Source organism: Temnothorax curvispinosus, unplaced genomic scaffold (genome assembly GCF_003070985.1).
Source record: "Temnothorax curvispinosus isolate PA1 unplaced genomic scaffold, ASM307098v1 QBEX01008409.1, whole genome shotgun sequence".
Classification (NCBI taxonomy): Eukaryota; Metazoa; Arthropoda; class Insecta; order Hymenoptera; family Formicidae; genus Temnothorax; species Temnothorax curvispinosus.
In genome coordinates, this window is record NW_020218189.1 from 1 (window position 1) to 25,833 (window position 25,833).

At 37.4% G+C, this 25,833-nt stretch overlaps 2 protein-coding genes across 2 annotated transcripts in view; both read right to left on the reverse strand.

Moving 5' to 3' along the window:
• Positions 1-6: 6 nt before the first annotated feature.
• LOC112457896 overlaps positions 7-25,833 on the reverse strand; it is a 65,668-nt gene continuing 39,841 nt past the window's right edge. Inside the window, exons 4-11 of the mRNA XM_025021195.1 lie at positions 18,108-19,090; positions 14,967-16,692; positions 7,418-8,401; positions 5,363-6,347; positions 2,818-3,767; positions 2,140-2,202; positions 1,209-1,610; positions 7-850 (exon numbers count right to left, since the gene is read on the reverse strand). Coding sequence (XP_024876963.1) covers positions 337-850; positions 1,209-1,610; positions 2,140-2,202; positions 2,818-3,767; positions 5,363-6,347; positions 7,418-8,401; positions 14,967-16,692; positions 18,108-19,090 — 6,607 coding nt within the window. The 3' untranslated portion in view covers positions 7-336. The remainder of the gene's footprint in view (positions 851-1,208; positions 1,611-2,139; positions 2,203-2,817; positions 3,768-5,362; positions 6,348-7,417; positions 8,402-14,966; positions 16,693-18,107; positions 19,091-25,833) is intronic.
• On the reverse strand, positions 23,106-25,817 carry LOC112457893 (zinc finger protein 135-like). Its single transcript, XM_025021192.1, has 2 exons — positions 25,517-25,817; positions 23,106-25,443 (listed from the first exon to the last, which is right to left on the reverse strand). Exon 2 carries the CDS (start codon positions 25,365-25,367, stop codon positions 23,547-23,549), a length of 1,821 nt encoding a protein of 606 aa, XP_024876960.1. The 5' UTR covers positions 25,368-25,443; positions 25,517-25,817; the 3' UTR covers positions 23,106-23,546.

Consider the following 25,833-nt stretch of genomic DNA (forward strand, 5'->3'; position numbering starts at 1 on the left):
AATAGATATCCCACTAACACAAAAAAGGGATATTATCTTTTTCACTAATATCACGGACGGTTTCTTCATTAGTCATTACTAAAATTAGAAAATATATTTATCTATCATCCTGAGGTAAAAAAGTATAATCCTTAATTATAATATCTTCGGAACTTTAGTTATGTAAAAGATTTAGTATATTCAAGTCTTCTGTTATTGAATTAAAAATTATGTAAAAAATTATTTAAGACATCATAACATCTTCAAACGTCTGTAGGATTCCTAAGCATTCATGATATATAGGTGATATCTATTCCTTCGCGTTGACTCGACAAATTCTGTGAAGACAAATCCACCTCAACGACAGGACTTCATGTGAGTATTAAGGACAGTTCGTGTGACAAAACCCTTACCGCATCGAGGACAAACGTACGGTCGTTCGCCCGTGTGATATCGCTTGTGAACAACCAGAGTGGACCTCTGCGTGAAAGCCTTGCCGCATTGGTCGCACGAGTACTTCCTTTCTCCGGTGTGGGTGACTTTGTGGGTCCTCAACAGGGTCTCACAGGCGAAACACTTGCCGCACACCTCGCAAGTATACGGCTTTTCGCCGGTGTGCGATCTGTTGTGGATTTCGAGGCCCTTCGCCGTCTTCAACTCCTTGCCGCACAGCGCGCAAAGGTACCTGCGTCTCTCGTGGTTCGACTGGTCACCGTGAGCTCTGATCTTGTGCTGCTTCAGCATCGACTTATACTTGTAGGCCCTGCCACAAACGTCGCATTTGTGCTCGGACTCGTTCTCGTTGGGCTCCTCGAACGACTTCTCGTCCGACGCAGGATCGTAGTGGTAGAGACGATTGTGTTCCTTCAAGCTACGCAATATACTCTTTTGCAATCTGTATTTACATCACCTCGATATCGTAGAATTAATTGATTTAAGATACTGTGTGATACTATTTTTAATCCCAAAGGAAAAACAGGGAAGCTTTATAATTTATTTTCTAGAGCAGATTGAGTATGTATAGCTTGTCGACAAACAAATCAAGCTAACAAAGAAAAGGAAGAATCTATTTTTTAATATAAAACGCGATCGGGAAACTTGCGAAGTCGAAATTGAACTTCCTCCGAATTCAGAAAAAAATCTAAACGTGTACGGGTCATTTGAGTTTTAAGTGTCATAGAAGTAAACCCAGTGATATAACAGCAGATTCAGCGATCAAGAAGATATACCTGTACACATCGTTGAAGATGCTACCGCACGCGTTGCATCGCTGATACCGCATGAAGTCGTGCATCGTCGTGTGCGCGATCAGAGTGTCCTTATCGGCGAAATCCTGGCTGCAAATCTCGCACGTGAATTTCGGCGGGGCTCGGTGACGTCGCCGCCTGTGCCTCTCTACGTCGGTCACGTTGACGCCCATGAAGCTGCACTGGTTACACGGCGCGGTCTTCGGCGTGTGCGATTTCTTCACGTGGGCGTTAAGCATGAACTGCTGGGGATAATTCTTGTCGCAGGTGACGCACTTGAAGGGCCGAAGGATGCCGTGCGCTATTCTCAGGTGGGCGACCAGTCTGGTAACAAAGTGAAATTTTGCCTGGCACAGCTCGCAGACCTTCTCGCCACCTTCGAATCTGCAACCATTCAAAACAGCAAGCATTTCGACGGGTCTCTTCTCTTTACAGACAGAACCTGGGTCGACAACTTGATACTTAAAGTCTAACAATAAGATAGATTCCGTCAGATCTATATTCGCAATTATTTTTTAAACAAACTGCCGTCACGTAGAATAGATATACAATTTGAGTCAATAAACTGATCACAAATAAGTATCAATAAAAACATTTGTTACAACTTAAAAAAGAGGATTAAAAGTATCTGCAAACCAAAGCAAAATATTATTAAGTGTTACTTTAAATCTTTAAATTAATCGGATAAACCGTGTTTGAGTTATCATGGCCATCGTTTTCAAAAATAATGTTTTGAGAAAAGCGCGTTTAAATCTTGGAACATAAATTTTGTAATTTTTAACAATTTACTCACAATTAATCTACATCAGCTCCATTTGTATGATTTTAAACTAGTGGAAAATGAAAAAAATGTTTAATTTTTTGAAATGTTCAAAGTCCTGTAAACTCTTAATATAAATTATAAGTAACTCACTTTTGTCCAATATCAGGTAGGTCCTCATTCTTCACCTTCAAATCGTGATTATTTGTCCACTGGCTGCAATAATGATACACATTTACATAAAGCCTCGTCGAAACGTAACTGTAAATTCTACTAACATTCGTTACCTAGGATAAAGTCGATGCTTTTGTAAAGTGTGCTTCCACAGCTGAGGAGAACTCACAGATCGCATCGTTAAAGAACCGCAAGTGGCGAACGAGATTCAATGGTACATTTTAAAGACGTAATTAAAATCAATTCTATATATTCCAGATTTACGTTGCATTTATTACAAAATATTACAATCGCAGTCAACAAGTCAATCCTATATATTCACTGTATATTGAATAACATATACAGTGTAAATAATATAGTAACATAAGTTATAGATCTATTGAAGGTAATTTATAATAATATAAATAATTGTGATCGTTTGAAATATTAAAATTACAAATTTCCAAATATTACAAAAATATAAATGTATCATACTTGTTGAATATTTCATTCTTATATTAAAAAAAAGTGTTTGGTGTTTAAAACATTTTTCTGTTAACATAATAGAATTGTTTGAGGTAAATACAATTGTAAAAAAAAAAAAAACATTAAAATAATCCTAATTAGATAGAGATCGAAATGTCGTGTTCGTCGGAAGTTCCATCTCACAGCTTCGGCTGCACGATCTTCTCGTGCACTTTGCGATGCCTCTTGAGTAAGGTGTTGGACACGAATCCCTTGCCGCAGTCCAAGCACTGGTAAGGCCTCTGATCCGAGTGGTACCGCAGATGCAGGACCAGCGATGTTCTCTGCGTGAAACCGCGGCCGCACTGCTGGCACACGTGCGGCTTGTCGCCGGTGTGCGTCCGCTTGTGAATGCTCAGATTCTCCTTGCTGGCGAACCTCTTGTCGCACGTGTCGCACTCGAAGATCCTCTCGCCCGCGTGATTGCGTTTGTGCACCAGCAGTCGTCTCATCGACGACAGTTCCGCGCCGCACAGATCGCACAGGTGCTTCGCTGGCGCGTCCGCGAATCCGTGCTGGTTTTTCATGTGCCTCTCCAGCAGCCTCTTGTACACGAATCTCTCCGGGCAGAACTTGCACGCGTGCCTGGTCCTCGCGCTCCTCGTGACCGCGGCGGCATGTTTGCCGGCGTGATGCGTCACCAGGTGCACCGACAGGTTCTTCTTGTACAGGTAATTCTTGCAGCAGTGCTCGCAACGATACAGACGCTTGTTCGTGTGCGCGTTCTGATGGTCCAGGTACTCGGCCCTGTGGAAAAAGCCTCTGCCGCACGTCTCGCACTTGAAGCTGTAGTCCTTCGCGTGCCGTCGACGATGGCACTCCAGATTGGACTTCTGATTGGTGCTGTACTCGCAGAGATCGCAGGTGAACGCTTTCAACCCCGTGTGGATCAGTTTGTGACGAGCTATGTTCATCGGGCTGCGAAACGTCTTGTTGCACTCGTCGCAGCTGAACGCCCGGTCGATGTTGTGCAGGTTCTTCAGGTGCTCTACGAGCTTTCGCGTGTGACGGAAACGAGCCCCGCACTTGACGCATTGGTGCATGGCGCGCAATCTACCTCCCCGTCGTTGCCTGAAAGAAGGGGAGGATAATAAAATATGCATCTCATGACGGAATTTCACAGAAAAACAAAAATTAATTGAAATGATTTTCAATTGAAAAATTAACGCCACATTTTTATACTATACTTGTAGTTGGGATCTTGAATGATTTACTTTTACTTCTTCAATTTGTGTGAGCGCTACCTACCCTTTCTACCACTTGTCTTCAGATGTGATAACATAAGAAACATTAACAATGTAATAACGTAATAATTCTACAAAATTTAGTCGTTTTTGTAAAATTAAAATAGAAATTATAAATAAGGAGGAATCACATAACCGTTACAAAATTAAGTTATTTAAGTTACAAGATAATTAAGTTACAAGATTTTGTAAATAAATGTGAAATATTTTATTCGAGCAAATTTCAAACAAATTTTTAAGAGAAAACAACATAATTTGTTGTGTTAGCTACGATATATTAAATATGCATCAATTTTGTAAAACAAGTAAAAACGACAATCATTCTCTTATAAATATATGTATACTAAAGAGGACAGATTACATTTAAAGATATTAATTTTAATTTTACAACAATAATACGCATAACTATATAACTATATAACAAATTATTGTGAGCATTGTATCAAGGCATTTTAGTTAAAAAAAAAAATAATGGTTTCTTTGTAAATGTCAGAAAAATAATATCAAGGTTACTAGACAATATCTTTCTTTTATTTAAAAGAAGTAAATACATAATTATTTATATACACCGTAGCGTAAATAGAGAAACTGAAATATATAATTTTTTGAAATATGATAGAGCGCTCGTGTGTATAAAAACTTTGAGAATGTTAATTTCTGAATTTGCTTCCTTAAAAAATTATATACAGAATATAATTTGTATAACAAATAATTAGGATCACTAATATAATCAGATAATTAACATCCTAATATGAGAGTAGTTGATTCGTTCCTGATTCTCTTGTATGTATTCTCTGATGCCGTCTATGTCTAGGTTTATAAAAAATCGATTGGAAAGTTTATAGGTTTGAGAATTTGTAAGTAAAGTAGTATGTGAGGTGAATAGTAATCCGGGAATAAATTGATACGTACATGATACGAACAAATTATGATTTATAAAATTCTTCTCTATTAAAAATCTTACTTTTTACCATTTTTACGTAAAATGCGTGTCAGTTAGTTTGGTAATTTTTTAATTAGGTAATACATCTAATTAAAAATTATGTTATTTAGAATTGACTTACGCGACAGAGAGGCAAACGTCGTATAGATAGTATAAGTTAGATAGTACAAATTAGGAAATCAAATTAAACTTGTTTAATTTTAGAATTCATATGGATCAATATTATTTAACTAACGTTTTAATAGGTAAACTCTGTGTCGATTATTTCAAACTACATTTCGCGTTTTTTTTAAATCAAATTGTTAAGACAATCCTCGATATTCAGAGAAACAAATTGCAAAATTCGTGAACTAATCACAATAACAGATGTCACGTGCTTTCGCGCATATGGGATCGTGCGTGCATCCCAGGATTGTAAATGAATTTAATTAATTTCGTCGTCGATACACGTTGAAGCAATTTCTCAAATAACTATTTAGCTATCTATTTTGTCTTGTTGCGTAGAAGAGACCAATTCCTGGGTAAAGTCCATGATTATTTTCTTAATGGATACCACAGGCAACGGCGGCAGCGGTCCGGGATGCCGCTTCCTGTGGCAGATGAGTCCGGGTTTCTGCGCGAAGGTATGTCCGCATATGTCGCAGATGTACGGTTTTTTCCCGGTGTGAATTAATATGTGTTGCTCCTGTGCGGTCTTTCTAGGAAAGGTTTTACCGCAGACCGGACAGGAGAACGGCCGGATACCCTGATGGATCCTCAAGTGGAGGTCCAAGTCCCTCTTCTGGCCGAAGGTCTTGCCGCAGGTGGGACAGACGACCTTCTCCTTTCGCTCGTGCCAGATCAGATGTTGGTCGAGATTCTCCTGCGTGGTCAGACCGCGCTTACATATCTTGCACTCGTAAGCAGGCTTGTAGTGTCGATACTTCATATGCGCCTTGATGGCGGGCACGTTCTTGCAGGCATGTCCGCAGATGCTGCAGATGATGGGTGGCTCGCCGCTGTGCACCTGATTCATGTGTTGCTTCAGATCGTTCTTGATTTTGAACTCCTTCTTGCAGACCGTACAGGAGTGCTGGAACCCGCTGGTATGTTTCCGTATGAAATGATCCTTCAGGGTACACTTGTTGTTGCTCTTGTATTCGCAGATGCTGCAGGGATACAGAAGAGGTCCGTGAACGTTCATGACGTGGCGCTTTAGCTCTCGCTTCAGACTAAAGCTCTGGCAGCAGGTTTGGCACTGATACTTGTGCAGGCTCATATGTACTACCATGGTTGCTTTCTGGCTGAAACGTTGGCCGCACGTGGCGCACTCCAAGGAAAATTTAGGTTTCTTCTTGTCAACTTTGTCCCGATTCAAGTTCTGCTTTTTCGTATCTTCTCTCGTTTTTCTTTTCCTGGCGATGTGCCGTTTAATTCTATTTGATAATAAGTCGTATTCGGGCACGCATTCTATGCTTTCCGCGTCCACGATGTTCAGAGGATCCACGGGTGAATCACTAAAACATAAATTACGAACGAATTAAATTTTATTACACACGATATGCAGGATCTATCGCTGGATATTGAGCTTACTTACTTGGGATATTAAGATTGTTGAATGATTTCCAGTTTTTTTTTTACACGAAAATATTTTTAATCTACAAAGAGACTGCGAGAAATATAAAGATTACATTAAGTTAAATCCCAAATATAGATCGTAATTAATGTAACATAAAATATTTTTAAATAGTATTCCAGCACTATTAAAAAATGATTAAATAGTTATTTAACAATAACATTTACTTAATAAAAATTTTGATTCTTTTATAACAATGAAATTAATCTATATTTACCTAAAATTTCATTACCGAATATCATTGCCGAAAATATTTTTAAATGAAAGAAAATGATATACTCTGGATGATTAATATTATGATTTAAATAAAAACTAGTTAATTACATATTTATTTAGTTGTTGAACAAAAATATCGATATCATATTTATCTTAAGTAAATAGAATATTATGTATTCTTTAATTCTCTCGTGTCATACTTCATTGTGTTACACAAAGGAAATCAATGAATATATACAAAATTGATAAAAATTGTAATTTTTATTATAAACTACATACAAAATACAGTAGAAAATTGCAAAAAAGACATTCATATTTCAAAATTTGATATAAAAAAGTGTGCATATATGTATACATATACATGTATATAATATTGCTCAAAAAGTTTATATATGTATGAATAAAAAGTATCAATAAAAAATATTAATTTTTGTAAGAATATTTATAAGACCTATACAAATATCACATTTATATCTACAAAATATGTAAAAGAAATATGTATTTCTTCTATATAGATAAAAAGTACTATTTAAATAAGCAACTTTCTGAGATTCTTGTTTTTTGACCATGGCTCTTTTTATATCAAATTTTTAATTATTCTCTATGTAATCGTGAAGCATTTAATCCACAATTAATTCGTCAGGTGTAGAGGTGTATCCACTAAAAATACTACAAACTTGTACATCTTATTCAATCTTTATGACTGCGTTTTTCGTCGCGTATTCTTTCGTGAATTCCGTGACGATGTTCTTGATGGAGACTACAGGTAGCGGGGGCAGCGGGCCAGGATGTCTCTTCCTGTGGCAGATTAAACCGGGCTTTTGAGCGAACGCTTGACCGCAAATATCGCAAATGTACGGTCTCTTTCCGGTGTGGATCAACACGTGCTGCTCTTGAGCAGTTTGCCGTCGAAAAGTCTTTCCGCAGACAGGGCAGGGGAACGGCTTCACCCCGGTGTGCACTCTCATGTGCGAGTCCAGGTCGCGTCCCCGGAATCTCTTGCCGCAAGTCGGACAGAGTACCTTCTCCCTGGTTTCGTGCCACGTAAGATGCTGCTCCAAGTTCTCCTGTGTCGTCATACCCCGTCGACATATCCGGCAGACAAACTCCGGCTTGTAATGCCTGTACTTCATGTGAGCCTTGAGGGCGTGGAGATTCTTACTGAAGTGACCGCAGACGTCACACACGATCGGCGGAGCCTCGCTGTGATTCTGCTTCACGTGGTGATTCAGGGCCTTCTTTATCTTGAACTGCTTGCCGCACGTGTCACACGCGTAGTCGTAGTTACTCGTGTGCAGCCGGATGTAGTGATTCTTCAGGGTACCTTTGTTGTTGCTTTTGTACTTGCACACGCTACACTCGTACATCTGCTGCCGATGATTCTTCTCGACGTGGGAGACCAGATAACGCCGAAGGCTGAAGGTCTTCGGGCAGTCGGCGCATTTGTGCCTATGCTGCTTCAGATGCTCGGCGAGGTTGCTCTTCTTCAAGAACTTGCGGCGACAGTGATCGCACTCCACGCACGTCGTCTTCTTTCTAGTCGGTCGATTTTCCTCGGTTACGATCCGCGAACCAAGCTTTTCTCTCGTTAGACTTGCACTCATCTTTTCCGATGGTCGTCCTTCATGTTCTGTTAACGATTTTTCTCCTTTCGTCCATTCACATTCGATTCCGACAAATGGTTTCTGGACATTGGATTCAACATTCAACGGATCCACTCTAAAACATAAAAAGACAAAAATTCGCGTTACCAACAGCTATAACTCGAAGGAACGATTGCTTATGTGCCTGTCGAGAAAAATCATTGAGAGTTTGATAAAAACGAGGAGGAGGTAGTTGGGAACGGTTTACAATAATTATTGGAGGCGGTTTAATAAACATTTGGATGCTTTATTGCCATCGTTCTTCAAGTTACCTTCCTTAAAGGGAGATTAGAAGTCTGCAGAGTTTGCGAAAGAGGATTAAATATCGGCTTTTCATATATGCAACGCAAAACTCTTGGATCACCTAAAAAAAGAGTGCGTATCAGTACCATAATTAATTATGCGGCATAATTAATTAATGGCAAATGGTATAACTTACCTGACGACGAGTAAGTAAAATCTACAGATCAGAATTTAATTGTCGGGGAATAGATTAATCGAAAACAATTTGAAGGAAAAGCGATTTGGATTAATCGTTCATATATATATATATATATATTCAAGTAAATATTCGCTGTACATGTACGAAGTAATCATATATAAATCTAACTGCGTTTATTACAAAATATAGCATCGTAACATCATTTAACAGAAACTTGCAATATACCCGGGAAAAAAAATAACAAACGTCTTATCCTATAATTGCAATTACTGAAGATATAGAAATATCACGCGCTTGATAAAAATTTATCTTTAGAAAAATCCTATCTCTATAAAGGAAAAGATAACGTTTAAACAAATGATTATAGTACTTTCTAGATTTAACGGTTTCGGACTTGGATTAAGTGTTTGGTAAGTTTTTCGTTTTGCTAATATAATTCTTAACAAACTCGCTCACAATGCCTATCACGGGTATAACTGGCAGTTTACCGAGCGGCCCAGGATGCATTTTCCTGTGCCATATCAGGGCAGCCCTTCGCGAGTACCTCAACCCGCATATGTCGCACGCGTAAACGTTACTCATGTGCGTCAGAATATGTTGCACCTGATTCGCCCGTTTCTCGAAGGCTTTCTGGCAGACCGGGCAGACGTAGGGATTGATCTCGCCGTGGATGGTCACGTGTTTGTTCAGCTTGTTTTTCGTGAGAAAGGTCTCACCGCACGTTGTGCAGATGTAGCTGTCCATGTTTCGCGTGCCCTCGTGCCGACGTAGGTGCGCCTCGAGAGAATCCGCGGAGAGGAGACGCCGCTTGCAGATCTCGCACTGGTAGCCGGTCTTCAGGTGAATGAGCTTGGTGTGCGCCTTGAGCGCGTGGTAACTGTTGTAGACGCGTCTGCAAATGGTGCACGCCACCGAGAGTTTCGTGTGCTGGCTGTACATGTGCCTCTCTATAGCGTACTTCGATTGGAACACCTTGTTGCAGGCGGTGCACGTGTTGCAGAAAGGATCCAAGTGGCTCACGAGGAAGTGCTTCTTCATGTCCGGCTTGTTCCACACGACGGAGTAGCACAGTTTGCAGGTGTACTTGGGCTCGCCGTGATGCACGACCATGTGAAGTTCCAGCTTCTCCGACGAGGCGAACCGCTCGTTGCAGGTTCTGCACGTGTACTTGTGAAGCTGCATGTGCTTTCTTAAGTTTCCCTTCGTCCGACAGGGGAACGAGCAAACGTCGCAGGCGTAATGCAGGCGTCTCACTACATTCCTGTTTTCTTTGCTGCTCTCCGTGTTGATTATCTCGGCGATACTTGGAGATGTCTCGATAAAGAATGCATGGGGACCCCGAATGCCTTCGTTCTTGATTCCTTCCATTTCTAGTAAATCAAACCTACGACATAAAAAAAACACGTTCAGTCAAGAAACGTTCAGAAATATGAGAAAAGTGCCTCTGTCGCTCACAGTATCTTCCTTTAACCGCTTTGCCCGAAGTAACTTTACGGCCGACTTTACGGAAAATAAGCTTAATATTTCATGAAAAGTTTCAAAGTTTTAAAGTAGAAAAGTTATACAAACATTTTGCAGTGCTCTTCCAATAATTACTTCGTTAAATTTATCATTTTAGTTAATATTTTAGTACGTTAATATTTTATTGTTTTATAAATGTTACGCTAATACAAAACATTAACATCTTCCTTTAATGACGAATATTACGCGATTGAAGATGAATATTTGGGAAACTATAGAAGGTGAAGTAAAATGAGAAAAAAGATGATATTATTACCATTTTATTATCATTTACCACTTTAACAATTTTAATACTGTCGCTCTTTGGAGAATACACGATATGCAAATACCATGTTAATAACAAAAATACAGCATACATACTTTCTTTAGCCAAAATACGACATCAATTAGCAATCTTCAGTTTCCAGTCTAAAAACTTAAATACAGATATATTTTCGTTAAAAGAAGTAACGATCAATAGAAATATTATATTAATATTATTAAACCGAAAATACTTGAGTCAAACATCCTCGTTGGTCTAAGTAAAATGTTTTGCTAAGCGCAAAATAATAAATTACATATACTATACTTTTAAATACATAGTCACGTTGTCCTAAAAAAATATTTAGGACAATAATCTCGTAATAACGCAATGCGAACGAAAATATTAAAAGTTTCGCTTCTTTACTCTGACTAGTAAAAAAAAAAATAGAAATAATAATCCAGTATAAGATCATAAAATTTATTAAAATGTAGAAATCTTTCTCCTAATACAGTAATATCAATATTTCCTCTTTCTTGTAATTGTTACAAGTTCTTTTAAAGCTAAAGATAAGTGGACACAACACACGTCTCAACTGCGTTCTTTATCTTCTTTAAAGCGTTAATTTCTGTTTCTCCACTTTCGTCTTCAGTAGATCCTTGATAAGGTGATTTACCGACATCGTGGGCAGTCGAAGTAAAGATCCAGGATAGTTTCTCCTATACGTGATCAGGCTTCTACGTGGAGTTTTAACCGCAGACATCACAGACGTACAACCTGATGCATCGGTAGATGCTGTTGATTGATTCACGTTCTGGATCATGAATCTCTTACCGTGCAGCTCTATACGGCATCATATCGGTATGACTTCTCGGTGTATCACTTCTTCATAGAATCCTTGCTGCTCAAGATCTTATCGCACGTGGCAGACGATGGCCTCCCGGTTATTATGTAGCTTGCGGTGTTGCTCCTTCTTCGTCGCGAATTTCTTTCAGTACACGTCCCAAAAGAACTGATGACCGTAGGTACAATCTACGCGATGCCTATTAAGGGCAAACAGATTCTGGTGAGTTTTACCGTACAGATCGCACATCGTCTGGCGGTTACTATTGTATAAGCATTGCATAAACTTGTGCAGATCTCTCTTAGTCTTAAAGTGCCAGTTGCAAACGTTGCGTACATTGTACGCCGTATATAATTCTGATCGTCTGTATGTTTTCTTAAATTATACCCCCCCTTGCAGGTCGAACGTTATCGCGCAAACAATGTCGCAAAAATACTTTTTTAAAAGCGTTCATCTTTTCGATATGTAATCGCAGTTCGTTCTTCAAGTAAAAAATGATGTTCGCAGAAATGAAAATTCTACTGACTTTTCAACTGCGAAGCAATAATAAAAGTAATGAAGCACAAGTTTAAACCTTCTCACATGACTTTTCTCTTTCCTCTGAATATATTTTTTCATCATAAACTTGCAGTCCTGGGATGATGCGGCTTATTCCTTGACATGCTTTTCGTATATAGGCTTGCTTTGAATTGAGATTTTTCTGCGCAATTCTCACAGAAGATTGTAACTGCGACAAACTGTTATTTGTCGACTTTTAAAGAACCGATAGTATCGATTATACCCCTAAAAGTTTAAGAAAAAAGATTATTATTATTATTAAAACCTCAACACATCTGGTTAATACAAAGTATACTTATCTCTTATTGTGACTTTACGAAATGTTTCGTAAAATCTGAATTGTCTTCGAAAGTAGCACAAGTACGTAAAAGTTTTAGGCATTAAAAAATGGCTGTTAAAACAGGATCATAATAATCTTATAATATTATATGTATACCCAGACAGCACAAATGTCCAAAATTGGGACGTAAGATTAAAGACGACATTAAAACGCCTTTTAGACATCATATCATACGACGTTTTAAAGATATCTTTAAGACGTCTTATGTCCCGATTTTGCATATGCGTGCTGTGTCTGGGTATACATATGTACGCATTCTTTAATTAAATATATATTGTTTAACTAAATTTATCATTATCTAAAGATATTTTACAAGAAGTGTTGTCAAAAATATTTATTTGAAACGGTAATCTGTACTCGTGCACATACCTTACTAATCTAATTTTATTGAACACAGTTATCTTCAAAGAAAACTAATACTTATGTAAAGCCATTCAATGCGCTATTGCTTATAAATTAATATTAATGTATACGCCAGAGAACATGTATTGTGTATGAAGAAATCGATAATTGCTTGATGTATTTTACGTGACAAGATAATTATTAATGTAAATAAATTATTATCCTTTACATTTTAAAAAAGTGATTGAATCACTTTGTGCTCTTGTATACGTAAGAATATTGTTTCTCCACACATAATATAACAGTGAGATATTAATAGAAAATTACTTACTGTACAATAGATACAAAAATTTGCCCACAATAAAGCAATTACATCATTTATTATCAAATATTGTACTATACTCAATATTCTCACGATATATCTTTCAAAAAATTATGGTTTTATTATAAACACCAATAAGAAATGCTGATTCTGAGATAGCTATTGTAAAATGAAAAATAAAAATAAAAATAAAGAAAAAAAAATAAAAAAATGATAAAAAAATTTAAAAAAATGAAAAAAATTATATAAAATGAAAAATAAAGATAAAGATAAAGATAAAAAAATAAAGGCTTATTTCAATTATTACTTCAATTATTTCAATAAAACAAAAACATACCATTTTTTCTTCTTATAAAAAGATTATTCTGAGAGTCATTTTAGCACCATTTTAAAATCAAAAAGTTCTGATTTTTCCATTTTTTTATATAAGTTATTTCAATTTTTAAATCTATTCTTTAAATAACGGAAATAACGGAAAAAATAATTAAATAATTAAATAGGCCGAATTATCTTATACTTCTATCTAATGACTAAATTTTTAAATTATCGTGACACTGCAAATCCGAATTTTATACCAGTACGAATAAAGTAATATCATACATGCATGAAACATACGTATAAAAAAATATTTTTATAAAAAAAAAGAGAGATAATAAGATAGTGTATGTAATAGACATTTTATATTTATCTTCTGTAAAACAATGTTGCATTAAGCGGAAAATTTACATAACTTTTTTACCAATTGTACTTACATGATTTTATGATTGATTTATATTATTATGCCTAATACGATTCTTTCTCTGCTCACAAAATCAGCATTTGCATTATGAAAAATATTATTGAGCCATTTTTAACCAATAAAATAGCGTTTAAAAAAATATTGAACAGTATCAAATCAAAACTATCAAAATAATTTACGTTTCTTCATTAATTTTAATACGTCATTTGACCTATTGGCGATGTTGCATGTGATCCACAAAAATAAATGTTGTATTTTCATTATATACCTTCGTAATGTATTTTATTGGCTCAAGAAAGTGTACAAAGTTTTAATTTGGTTGACGATAAATATATCGAGAGACTGAAACGCCGACAAAAGTTGTAAGATCACTATTCTTCTATTCTATTCTATTTTAGAAATATGTAATTTACAACAGCTAGCTATCTATCTATACATTTTATATCTATTTATTATATGTATATCAGTTACTCTCAAAAATTTAATCAAATTTTGGATATAAAGAAATCATTATGGATCACAAACTTCGAAAACTTGGTGGCATTCTTGTTTTCAATGGAATACTTCTATTCTAATAAGTATGTTTTTATTCCTTAGTACATTACATTGAGACAATCACTGGTTTTATTTTAAAATTAAATTTTAAGGTAATTTTTTTATCTGGACGACATACATATGTATATCTGTATAACATAAATTATATTTAAATTTATTAGCGATAATTGCGGAAACATTTTGTGAGTTGATAAAACTAAATTTAAAAACAAAGTTAATTAACTTCTTAGAGAAATTGGCATCATCGACAATTTGCTTTATGATGCTTTCTTTTTCCTAATTTTAAATTTCTAAAATAGTGATACCGCAGAGTTTTACAAATACTTTACTCTGTTTCTCTCTACGTTTCTATTGTTTATCATCTTTTATCTTTTGCTTCAACTTTCTCATTATTTTACATTTGTCACAAAAACGATGCGCAAGAGAACAAATAAATAACAAAAATCGGATAGGGGAGAGTAGACAGTATAGAGACAATAAAAAGCCCGATAGTTTTATTAAAATCGAGGTATCGCAATCGGCTGTGATAAACAATCTATAATCCTTCGCGTAAATATAAAAATTCCGTTTGGAAGTTTTGCAATTGCCGCCCGAGATGTTTTTAATGTTTCTGTTCTACATTTTCTCGATTGTCCTATCATTCTTATTTTATAACGATCGTGTGCTTGTGTTCTCTTAGACACTAATTAAAAAAAAAATTCGACATATATAACGACATGATGAACTAAAACGTTCACATGTCCTCGTCGAAGTTCTCTTTCTTACACCCTTTACTTTCTTGCACGTATCCGTCGGTGAACTCTTTAACGATATCCGCGATTGGCATCACGGGCAACGGCGGATGCGGGCCAGGGTGAGTTTTTCTATGGCAGATCAATCCTGGCTTTTGCGTGAACGCTTTGCCGCATATGTCACATACAAACGGTCGTTTGCCAGTATGGATAAGCAAATGCTGGCGCAGCTGTGACCTTCGCGCGAAAGGTTTGCTACAGATCATGCAGGAATGCGGCTTGCATCCCGTGTGCACCACCATGTGCCTCTTGAACGAGTCTTTCTTCGTGAAGGTCTTACCGCATTCCGCGCAAACTATTTTGTCGCGTTGCTCGTGCTGCGTCAGCAAATGCTGATCCAGATTCTCTTGCGTAACCATACGTCTTTTGCAGATGTGACACTCGTACTTGGGCTTGTAGTGCGCCCATTTCTGATGCACATAGAGCGAACCGCTGTTAAGGCACTGTTTGCCACATACATCGCACTTGATCGGCTTCTCCTTATGATGGAATCGTATATGATTCGTTAGATCCCCCTTGACCTTGAACTTTTTTGTGCAGAAATTGCACTGGTGCTCGTAATTGTCCGTATGCTTCCTCGTGAAGTGGGACTGCAAGGAATGCTTCGATCTGCAAACAAATCCGCATGCCGAGCAAGGGAATTTCGTGGCGCTAGGTCGTTTCCTGGACCAAGTATCGTGCTTCCTATCCAGATGAGCGATGAACGAGCTCTTCTTCGGGGTTCTAAAGCCGCACACGGCGCATATGTAAGCGCCATCCTCTTTTATGCATATCTTCTTCTTATGACTCCACGCTACGTGTTTCCTGAAGGCTAATACCGTGTCGAATATCTCCGAGCACAATTTGCATTTCACTATCTCACTCGGAGTCTTTTTCGGAGAAGGCATTTTCGGAGGTGTTGCATTATTGCTAGAAGGTACGCTAGGCACATCTACCATTGCTTCCTCAAGATATTCTACTTCTCCCTCATCGTCATTTTCGTCCTCTGTCTGATCTTCGCTCGCTTCCGTGTCTACCTCCGAGTTGGACGCAAGTTTCTCGATAGTCACCATACTGCCACTCGCTTCCGTGTTTACCTCCGGGTTGGACGCAAGTTTCTCGATAGTCACCATACTGCCACTCGGTTTCGTGTCTACTTCCAGGTTGGACGCAAGTTTCTCGATAGTCTGCACGATACTGCCACTCGGTTTCGCGTCTACCTCCGGGTTGGACGCAAGTTTCTCGATAGTCACCATACTGCCCTGTACTTTCACCTGGTATAAATCTCCAACCGTCTTATCATCGACAGTTTCGCTGATGCCGTTTAGTGTGATCGGCTTTATAGTTCCTTTCAGTTCCTCTATTTCTTCAACATTCCCATTAAGAATGCTCTCAACGTTGTATTTCTCGTCCAAAGAATCGTATTCTTCTCCCTTGAACTGACACTCCTCTTTCACCTCTATACTAATGTTGTCATATTCCATTTCCTCTACTTCCTCTTCTAGCTCCTCCCCTTCAACTTCCTCCTCTAATTGCTCATCCACTTGTCCTGGTATATCCTCGTCCGGTAAAGGCGAATCGCCTTCGGGTACAAACGCATAATACGGCTTGCCGTCGAATTCCAAAATTTGCCACTTCTTCATCACCAGTGATTCATTGTCAAAGATGAAAATACCACGAGGATTGTACGCGCCTTGGTGCCTGAAACATTACGGAATGAAATAATTATTAGAAAAAATAAAATCAAGGTGATTTTTATCTATACCGTGAAAAATTATACGCTAAAAGTCATTATTTATCCCATATAAATTTAATCACAGATCAACGAAGGTACTCACAAACGGAGAGCTAAAACTACCTTTCTTGTTGATCAGCATTGTAGTCCGTTGCGACCTACATTATGGCAATCACGAAACTGCCATAAAATGGGGAAAATTCGAAAGATACAAAATATTTGTACAAAATAAAATATTATTGTACATATGTACATATCCAATATATAAATCAATATATTTATTTTAACAACTTAAGAAATATGTATCCATTCGAAGCAAGTATATATTTCTAAATAATGTTATATTATACTTAAAAAAATTAATGAGAAATGAAAAATGTGTTAAGTAATAGATATATTCAGAACATAAATAACAATAGGATATGAAACGTAGATATTTCATAAATTTATAATGTTCTTTTGTAATTGCATGGTTTAAAATTCACGAAGTTGCAATGCTTAAAATACATAAGCAATTCTTAGGTATAAACTAGGAATCAAATAAAATGTCATAACATAACTTTATAATTTACAAACACTTAATTTCATTTTTTAGAGTTTTTGCGTGCTTTTAAATAATAAAATATATTTATATTTATATAATCTTTTTATTTAGACACATACACTCCGACTTTTCAAAAAAACCGAACAAAATCTCAAGGTAAATCTTTAATCAAGTATTATAAACACAAATTTTCAAGTTGTTTTTTCAACGCGACTTATTGATGACAATATTTTTTATAATACTTATCTCTGAGATAATATATTATAAGATCATATATTATATCAATATATTACATAAAGTGATGAATATATTAAATTTAGTAACATTAAAATTAAAAGTCTATAAACATAAAAGTATTATTTTATTATTGTATTAATAAATTGAAACGGGAAATAAGAGAAGCTTTTTATCTCGCATACATAATATTGGAAAACAATAACTTTCGCATCATTACTATTTTATTGTAAACTTCGTGATTCTCGTCAACTCCGTTGCTTTTAACTTTTAACTTTGCAAATAAAAATATCCCAATTCTGTTCATCTTAATTAATCATATCTGTACATCAACGCCGTTGTGCGTTACAAGCAAATGCCTTGCACTTGTGTAGTTTTCTTTTTGTCTCAGACTTCAATCATGTTCAGCAACATGTGCCTTTTACTGCACGCAGACGCGATTACATTATTTATCCATTTAATCGCCACATGAGATAAAAGATATAAAAGACAAGGATCATATAAAGCACCGACGTTCAAGCTGTGCTGTTTTATTTCTTGGTAAACTCCTTTACTATGTGATCGATATGTATCACCGGCAGGGGCGGCAGAACGCCCGTGTGAATCTTCCTGTGGCAGATGAGACCGGCCTTCTGAGCGAACGACTTGTCGCACACGTCGCACGCGTAGATACGCTCGCCGGTGTGCAGAAGGAGGTGCTGGTTCAGGCTGCTGTGCCTGGCGAACGCTCTGTCGCAGACCGTGCAGATGTACGGCTTGTCGCCCGTGTGGATCCTCATGTGCTTCTTCAGGTCGTGATTCTCGAAGAACGTCTTACCGCACTCCTCGCACACCGACTTCTCCTTCTTCTCGTGCTGCGTCAGTATGTGCTGATTTAGATTCTCCTGCGTAACGAGGCGCCGATGGCACTGCGGGCACTCGTACTTCGCCTTGTAATGCGCGTGTTTCTGATGGGTGTAGAGGCTGTGGCTGTTCCGGCAGGTCTTGCCGCAGACGTCGCACACCACCGGTTCCTCCTGATGTTTCAACCGGATGTGCGTGGTGAGATCGCCCTTGATCTTGAACTCCTTGCCGCAGTAGTTGCACGAGTAATCGTAATGCTGGGTATGCTTGCGGACGAAGTGCGACCTCAGGGTCTCCTTGCGAGAGAACACCACGTCGCAGACGATGCAGTTGAACTTTTGCCTGCTGCTGGCGAACCTATCGTCGTCCGCGGTCCCCTCGTGCTTCTCGGCAAGATGCGCGATCATCGTGGATCTCTTGTTGCAGCGGAAGTTGCATTTTCCGCACGGAAGAGCTTGATTTCGCGGCTCCGCCGCCGCGGTGAACGCGGGATTCTTTTTTACGCTCGTTTCGCGTCCGCGGACGATCCCCACCGTGTGCGTGAGCTTGTGCTGTTTTAACGAGTACTTGTTCTTAAAGTGTCTAGGACAGACGTCGCAGCCGAACGAATTGCGTTTTTCTTTCTCGCAATCTTTCTCCTGCGATTTCTTCTCTTCTCGGCGTTTGGAGACCGATATTATCACCGATATTCTGTTCGACGTCGCTTCATTGACAGAGATATCCGCTGTCGGTTTCCTACAACATTACGAAGACATATCTTTATTACGGTTCTACAGTTGGATAGTATACAGATCTTGGACTACTTACATTCAAATATAAAATTTACGAAGACACATTGGTACGAGCGGAATTAAAATTATTCCCACCCCTCTGCTCGGGGTTCAAAAATAAAAATTTTATTGATGTGAGGTGCTTAGGGGTGTGACATAGAATAATTAAGATATATTTATTTTTACACAAGATTAAATATAATTAAGTACGTTATGTACAACAAAACGGATTTAAGCTAGCCTAATTTTTCTAGAACAGACTGTTAAATACAGTGTATCAACATAATCTTATTATAATATATAGATATTATTTATATAACATTCAAAAATAGATTTGAAAAAAATTGTTATAGCAGAATAATCTAAAACGAAAAGCGTAAATCAATGAATTTGTAGTAATAATTATCTTTACTTTTTATAGATATCTTGATCGCCCTTGCAATTTTGCATATCGCGGGAATTCTTAGAATTAAAAAGGAGGAGAGAAGTTAATCATTTCAGAAAAATCAATTGCAATTATTTCCAAATTAGAAATTTGTGGAGATCTTTTTATCGTGTATAAAACTGGAGATATGTCGCAGCTTTTTAAAACTACTATTTTAATACTTTAAAAATATTTTTAATTATCCATCAAAATTAATACACGTCAAAAATGTTAGTCTGATAATAAGATCTCATTATCATAGATTTCTCTTCATAAAGATAAAAATTATTTTAAAATATCACGCAAGTGACCTTCTTGAAATAAGAGATAAATATTAATAAAATGATTCCATATAAGAACATTTGATCAATCCTAATTACTTACGCTACTAATCTGAGACTAACTAAATAAATAAATAAGACACATTTCTTTGCTACTATTTTATGAAAACAAGACTTATGAACGGGAACGTCTGGCTCCAATTTCTGTAAGCACATCTGAAACTGTTTCAATATGTAAATCGTTTACTTCAGAAAGATTGTAAATTCTAATATATAATTTATTATACTTACATGTAATTGCTGATCATTACGTACCATTTCTGTATTGTATAAAACAAATTTGTAAAAGCATTTTATTAAAATTTATCTGTCATAGTAAAGAAGGATTGTATGTGAAAGAATAATTAATAAGGTATTATGAAAAGATATTCGATATTAATTTTCAAATAAATTGTCTTCATCATCGAGATACAGATTATTTTTATTAAAATACATTTTACTGCTTATCACATTGTTATAACCTATATCTCAACACATGTTATTTCATAGAACAATTGTATTCGTCATAAAAACAAACTTTACATATACATTTGTATGAAGTTTGTATACATATTACTGTATAGATATTATTTCTAATAATTTTCTAATTGTGTGAAAAGTATCGATGATAAATCAATGTATACATCATTTTAAGAGTAATTAGTAATCTGTTTTATCTTTCAATATATGTATACATGATGGGAAAGGGCATTTAAAGTGGTTACACTTTAAATGCCCCACACACTATCGTTCAAAAGTTTGAAAGCACTACTTTTTTAAAGAAATATATCATATGAGAAACTTTACTGTCTGTTTTAACCCCAGCCGGAATGCTAGCGTCTTTTCGACGTCTATAGACGTCGGCGTTCCGGCTGGGACTATTCAACACAGTATTATTTCTAATCATTTTCCAAAGAAGTATTTCATTTAAAGAATTTTACTGAGTAAAAATACTATGCGCTATTGTTCTGTTATGAAGAAAGAACAAGTTTTCATGGTTTGAGTAAAATATAATAATTGTTAATTTCATATTTATTATATTTTACTCAAATCTTGAAAATCTTGTTCTTTCTTCATAACAGAATAATGGCATGTTCATTCGATAAAATTCTTCAAATAAAATACTTCCTTGGAAAATAATTAGAAACAAATAATACTGTGTTGAATAGTCAAAACAGACAGTAAGGTTTCTCATTTTTTTTTTTTTCTTAAAAACGTAGTGCTTCCAAACTTTTGAACGGTAGTGTATATATACATATATATAAGATAAATTTAGTAAATCAAAAATAGCCAATAAAAGAGATTAGAGATGAACAATAAATTTAAATTTCCAAACTGTAATCTCGAATTTTTCATATACCTAGCGATTAAGTTTTACAATTTTTGACCTACACTACTTAATCACTCCTTCTTCATAAAATCATTGAGAATATGATCGATGTGCACCACCGGTAAAGGAGGATGCACACCAGGATGAGATTTCCGATGACATATTAAACCAGGTTTTTGTGTAAAGGCTTTCCCACAAATATCACAAATGTACGGCCGTTTCCCCGTATGGATTAACAAATGCTGCCTGTAAGCAGTTCTACGCGCAAATGCTTTGCCACAGATGTGACAGTCGAACGGTCGATCGCCGGTGTGGGTCATCATGTGCTGTTTCAGTCGGTGATTCTCTGAGAAAGACTTGCCGCACTCTTCGCATACGAAGCTCTCTCTACGCTCATGCTGAAGCAAGATATGCTGATCTAGGTTCTCCTGCGTAACCATACGCCTCTTGCAGATCTCACATTCGTACTTGGGCTTGAAATGCGCCCATTTCTGGTGCACGTACAGCGAATTGCTGTTGGAACAAGTCTTGCCGCAGACGTCGCATATTATCGGACTCTCTTTGTGCTTGAAACGCACATGTAATCTCATGTCGCTCTTAACTTTGAATTTTTTGCTGCAGTACTCGCACTCGTACTTGAACTCGGATCCGTGTTTGCGATCGAGATGCTCCTTCAGCCGTCGTCGGCTTGGACATTTAAACCCGCAAATGTCGCACGAGTATTCCTGCGGCTTGACGGTTTTGCGTTTGCTTTTCCGTTTAATCACGCGTTTCGTGGAATGTTTTCTGTTGATGTGCGAGTTGAAGGTCGATTTGTTGGTGCTCTCGTAGCAGCAGAATTTGCAGCTGTACGTAATATGCTCTACATTTTTTTCTTCCTGTTCGTGAACGGTCTCCCGATGACACTTTAACATCTGCATTACGGGAAAGCAAATGTTACACTCGTCGCAAGCATAGACCTTGCTGTCTTCCTCATCGTAAGGCTGATCTTCGTCCGTAATTATTATCTCGTCCATCAACATATTGTCGCTTTCTACCTTTATTGTGTAAAACTTTTTCAACGTGTCTGTATGCGGCACATTGTTGTCACTTGTAATTGCGACGGAGTCTTCCTCATCATCAACGTCGATTTTCAATATAACATCATCCTGTTTCTGATCACATTCAGTCTCTTCTGTCATTTTTGACGTCTGATTTATCGGAAGAAAGGCATAATAGAGACATCCTTCAAAATCAACTACTTTCCACGGCTGCATTGGAATAGATTCTTTGCCATACAGAAAATGTCCATTTCCATTTACGACCCTGAAAACCATACAATATGTTAGTTAAGAATTTTGCTATCAAATGAGAAAGGTTTTAGAATTTATTATTTATTTCGCAATTTTTTATCTCTTTTATGCTTCCAAACAAATGTTTGATACTTGAGAATAAAGAATTATTTTATACAAATGGATAAAGGTGCACATTCCAGATAAAACATAAGTTTTAGATTTTGTTAGTTATTTATACATCATTTTCCAATGATTTCTTCTAATCTCTCAAGAATTACAATCAACGACGGGAATAATCATATTTATTCCTAGTGGTAAACGAAAACTCTGTTTTGAAGTAACTTACACGTTCTGTAACGCATATTTGCTGAAATCACATTCGGTTATAGCTAATCATATAAGTAAATCTAGGGTATAAATACTGCGTTGTACATAAGAAAATATATACCATTCAGATATTAAGATTTAAACACTCTCCTGCAATAGATTTATCGTACTTACAAACGCAAATAATTGTACGATAATTTTATGCATACCCACATTTAGAATATAAAGTCTCCAAAGGAAAAATAACAAATAAATTAACAGGAACTAATAATGAAATTTTAACAACCAATTGCTTTGTGAGTATCATACAAATATAATTTTATTTTGAAACTTAAAATCAAACAATTCTTCTTTAATTAACATAACGTCCAATAAAGTCCAAATAAGTCAGACAAGGTAATAATATGTAATACAATACATAACGAAATACAAAGCTTTAGAAAGAGATTTTGTTCACAGAATTTGACATAATGCATACACTAATAATCTAAAAAAATACGTTTAAGGTTTATTTATTTTTACATATGGCGATTAAAATTCTGTGCAAATATGTCGAGTTGTTTTATCGCATAAATTGCTACAATATAATCTGATAATCATTACCTCTAGATATCACTGGATACAAAATTGTATAATGAGAATATCTCTTTTGTATAGTACATGAATATCAGTTACAAGAGCACATTTATCTTTTATACATTGTTGTCAACTATTCCTCGAAATCGTTCGTGCAAACTTTACGTCAATCAATCACCGCGTGAACCGTTCATAACGTCGTTCAAGATATGATCGATGAGGACGCGCGGCAGAGGCGGGTGAGAACCCGGATGTGACTTCCTATGGCTGATCAGACCCGGCTTCTGAGTGAAGGCCTTGCCACATATATCGCACACGTACGGCCTGACGCCAGTGTGGATAAGCAGGTGCTGCTTGAGAGCTGTTCTGCGGGCGAAGGACTTGCTGCAGACGGGACAGCTGTACGGTTTGTCCCCGGTGTGGATCCTCATGTGCACCTTCAGTCTGCTGTTCCGCGAGAACGTCTTGCCGCACTCCTCGCACACCACGTTCTCCCTGCGCTCGTGCTGCTTGAGCATGTGCTCATTGAGGTTCTCCTGGCTGACCATCCGCCTCTTGCATATCTGACACTCGTATTTGGCCTTGTAGTGCGCAAACTTCTGATGCACGTACAAGGAGTTGCTATTGAGACAAGTCTTGCCGCAAACGTCGCAGATCACCGGCTGCTCCCGGTGGCTGAAACGTATATGATTCGTCAGATCGCCCTTGACCTTAAACTTCTTACCGCAGGTCTCGCAGGAGAATTTGAAGTCGTCCGTGTGCTTGCGCGCGATGTGTATCTTCAACTCATACTTGTTCTTGTTCTTATAGTCGCACTGGGTACAACAGAACAGTTCCGGCTGCGCGTTGCCATCGCAGGACCGTGACTCTTTGTGCTTCCGCTTGATGTGAGAGTACAGCGACGACTTCTTGGCAGTCTTGAAGCCGCACTCGTTGCACCCGAACACCTCGTTGACATCCTCCACCTTGTGCCGGCGTTTATGAGCGTACAGCGTGCTCTTCTTCGCGCACGTGAAATCGCAGAGGTCGCAGTGTTCCTCGACGGCCGGCCTCTTCTGACTGGGCTTTTTCTGACTGGGGACGTCGGCGGCGATCGCCGATGTCTCGTTGCTTTCCTCAACACAAACTTCCTGTTTAATTACCAAGTTGGTATCCTCGTATGAGATTAACGCAGTCCTCTTAGGCGTCCCGCGGCTGTGCGAGCAATCGGATTGACTTGTCTTCTTCGGAGATGTGTAGTTACACTTCGTTATTCTACGTTTCTTTTCCGCACAGCTCGCGTCTGAATTTTTCTTAGATCTCTTATGACCCTCCAAGTGGGACATCAGAGTAAAGCCCTTTTTACATTCAAAATCGCATATGTTGCAAGCAAAACTCGTCATATTCTTGTTCTTGTGCTTTCGCATGTGCCTGCTCAGATTCGCTTCACTCAAACACTCGTAACTGCAGATGATACACCTGAGCTTCTTCGGATTTGTTTTGGTCGTGTTTTTCTTGTGCTTTTTCTTTACATGCGCATTCAAAGTCGCCAATCTATTACAATCAAAATCGCAAAATGTACAAACATACTTTGCTCTCTGTAAACGCTTTCGCACCTTTAACTGTTTGGATTGTCTTCGAACGTTCATCTTTAAATATCGCACACACTTTTCTCTCAGGCGTTTTCCATAAAGCCATAAATGCATATTGTGCGTTATTTTGTGGCGATTCAGCATAGACTGCATGGAAAATTTTATGTTACATTTGTCGCAAGTATAACCATCAATTACTATCTTGCGCAAACGCATCAAGGAGTTCATGCAACTACCGACGCTGCATCCGCTGATTCTCTGATTGCTCTGTTGAGCTTCGGCCTCTTCAACTTTAGTAGCGGTTGACGGTAGTACATTAAGTATCTTTACATCTTCCTCAGCTTTATCGACGTCGTCTAACATCGGTATTAACGAATAGCGCAGTTTACCACCGGCATCAGCGTGCTGCCACAGTCTCATCGGTATCGAATCTTTCCCGACAATAAAGCAACCGGAAGCGTCCGTCTGCAAGATCTTCTTGCTGCAGTTTTGTTCTCTAAAACATATTAAAATACAGCGGTTAGTTTCAATGATGTTGTTAGGACTTGAACATCTCAATCACTACTTACTGCAGAGTCTAAAAGATGTTTCTACAAGAAAGTTTGGATACGATTAAATCTCGTGGAACTATTGTATGATTCGCAAAAGTCGCTAATTCATTCATCTTTCTGACTTGAACTGAAATTGTTCATTACGTTCTTTTTTTCTTCGGAATTAAAAAAAATATCATTTTATTAAAATTGATTCTAACGATTCAAATCTGCTTATGTTATGTAAAGAAAAATGTCTATGGTATAAATAAGAAGTTGTAAAAAATTATATAAAATAAATTTCGGATAACTTAATACAATACACCTCTTAATAAATATAATCACTTCGTGGCAAA

Excerpts from the sequence above, each read along its gene's own strand:
- LOC112457893 (XM_025021192.1), bottom strand. The coding sequence starts at position 25,367 with ATGAGACTGTGGCAGCACGCTGATGCCGGTGGTAAACTGCGCTATTCG.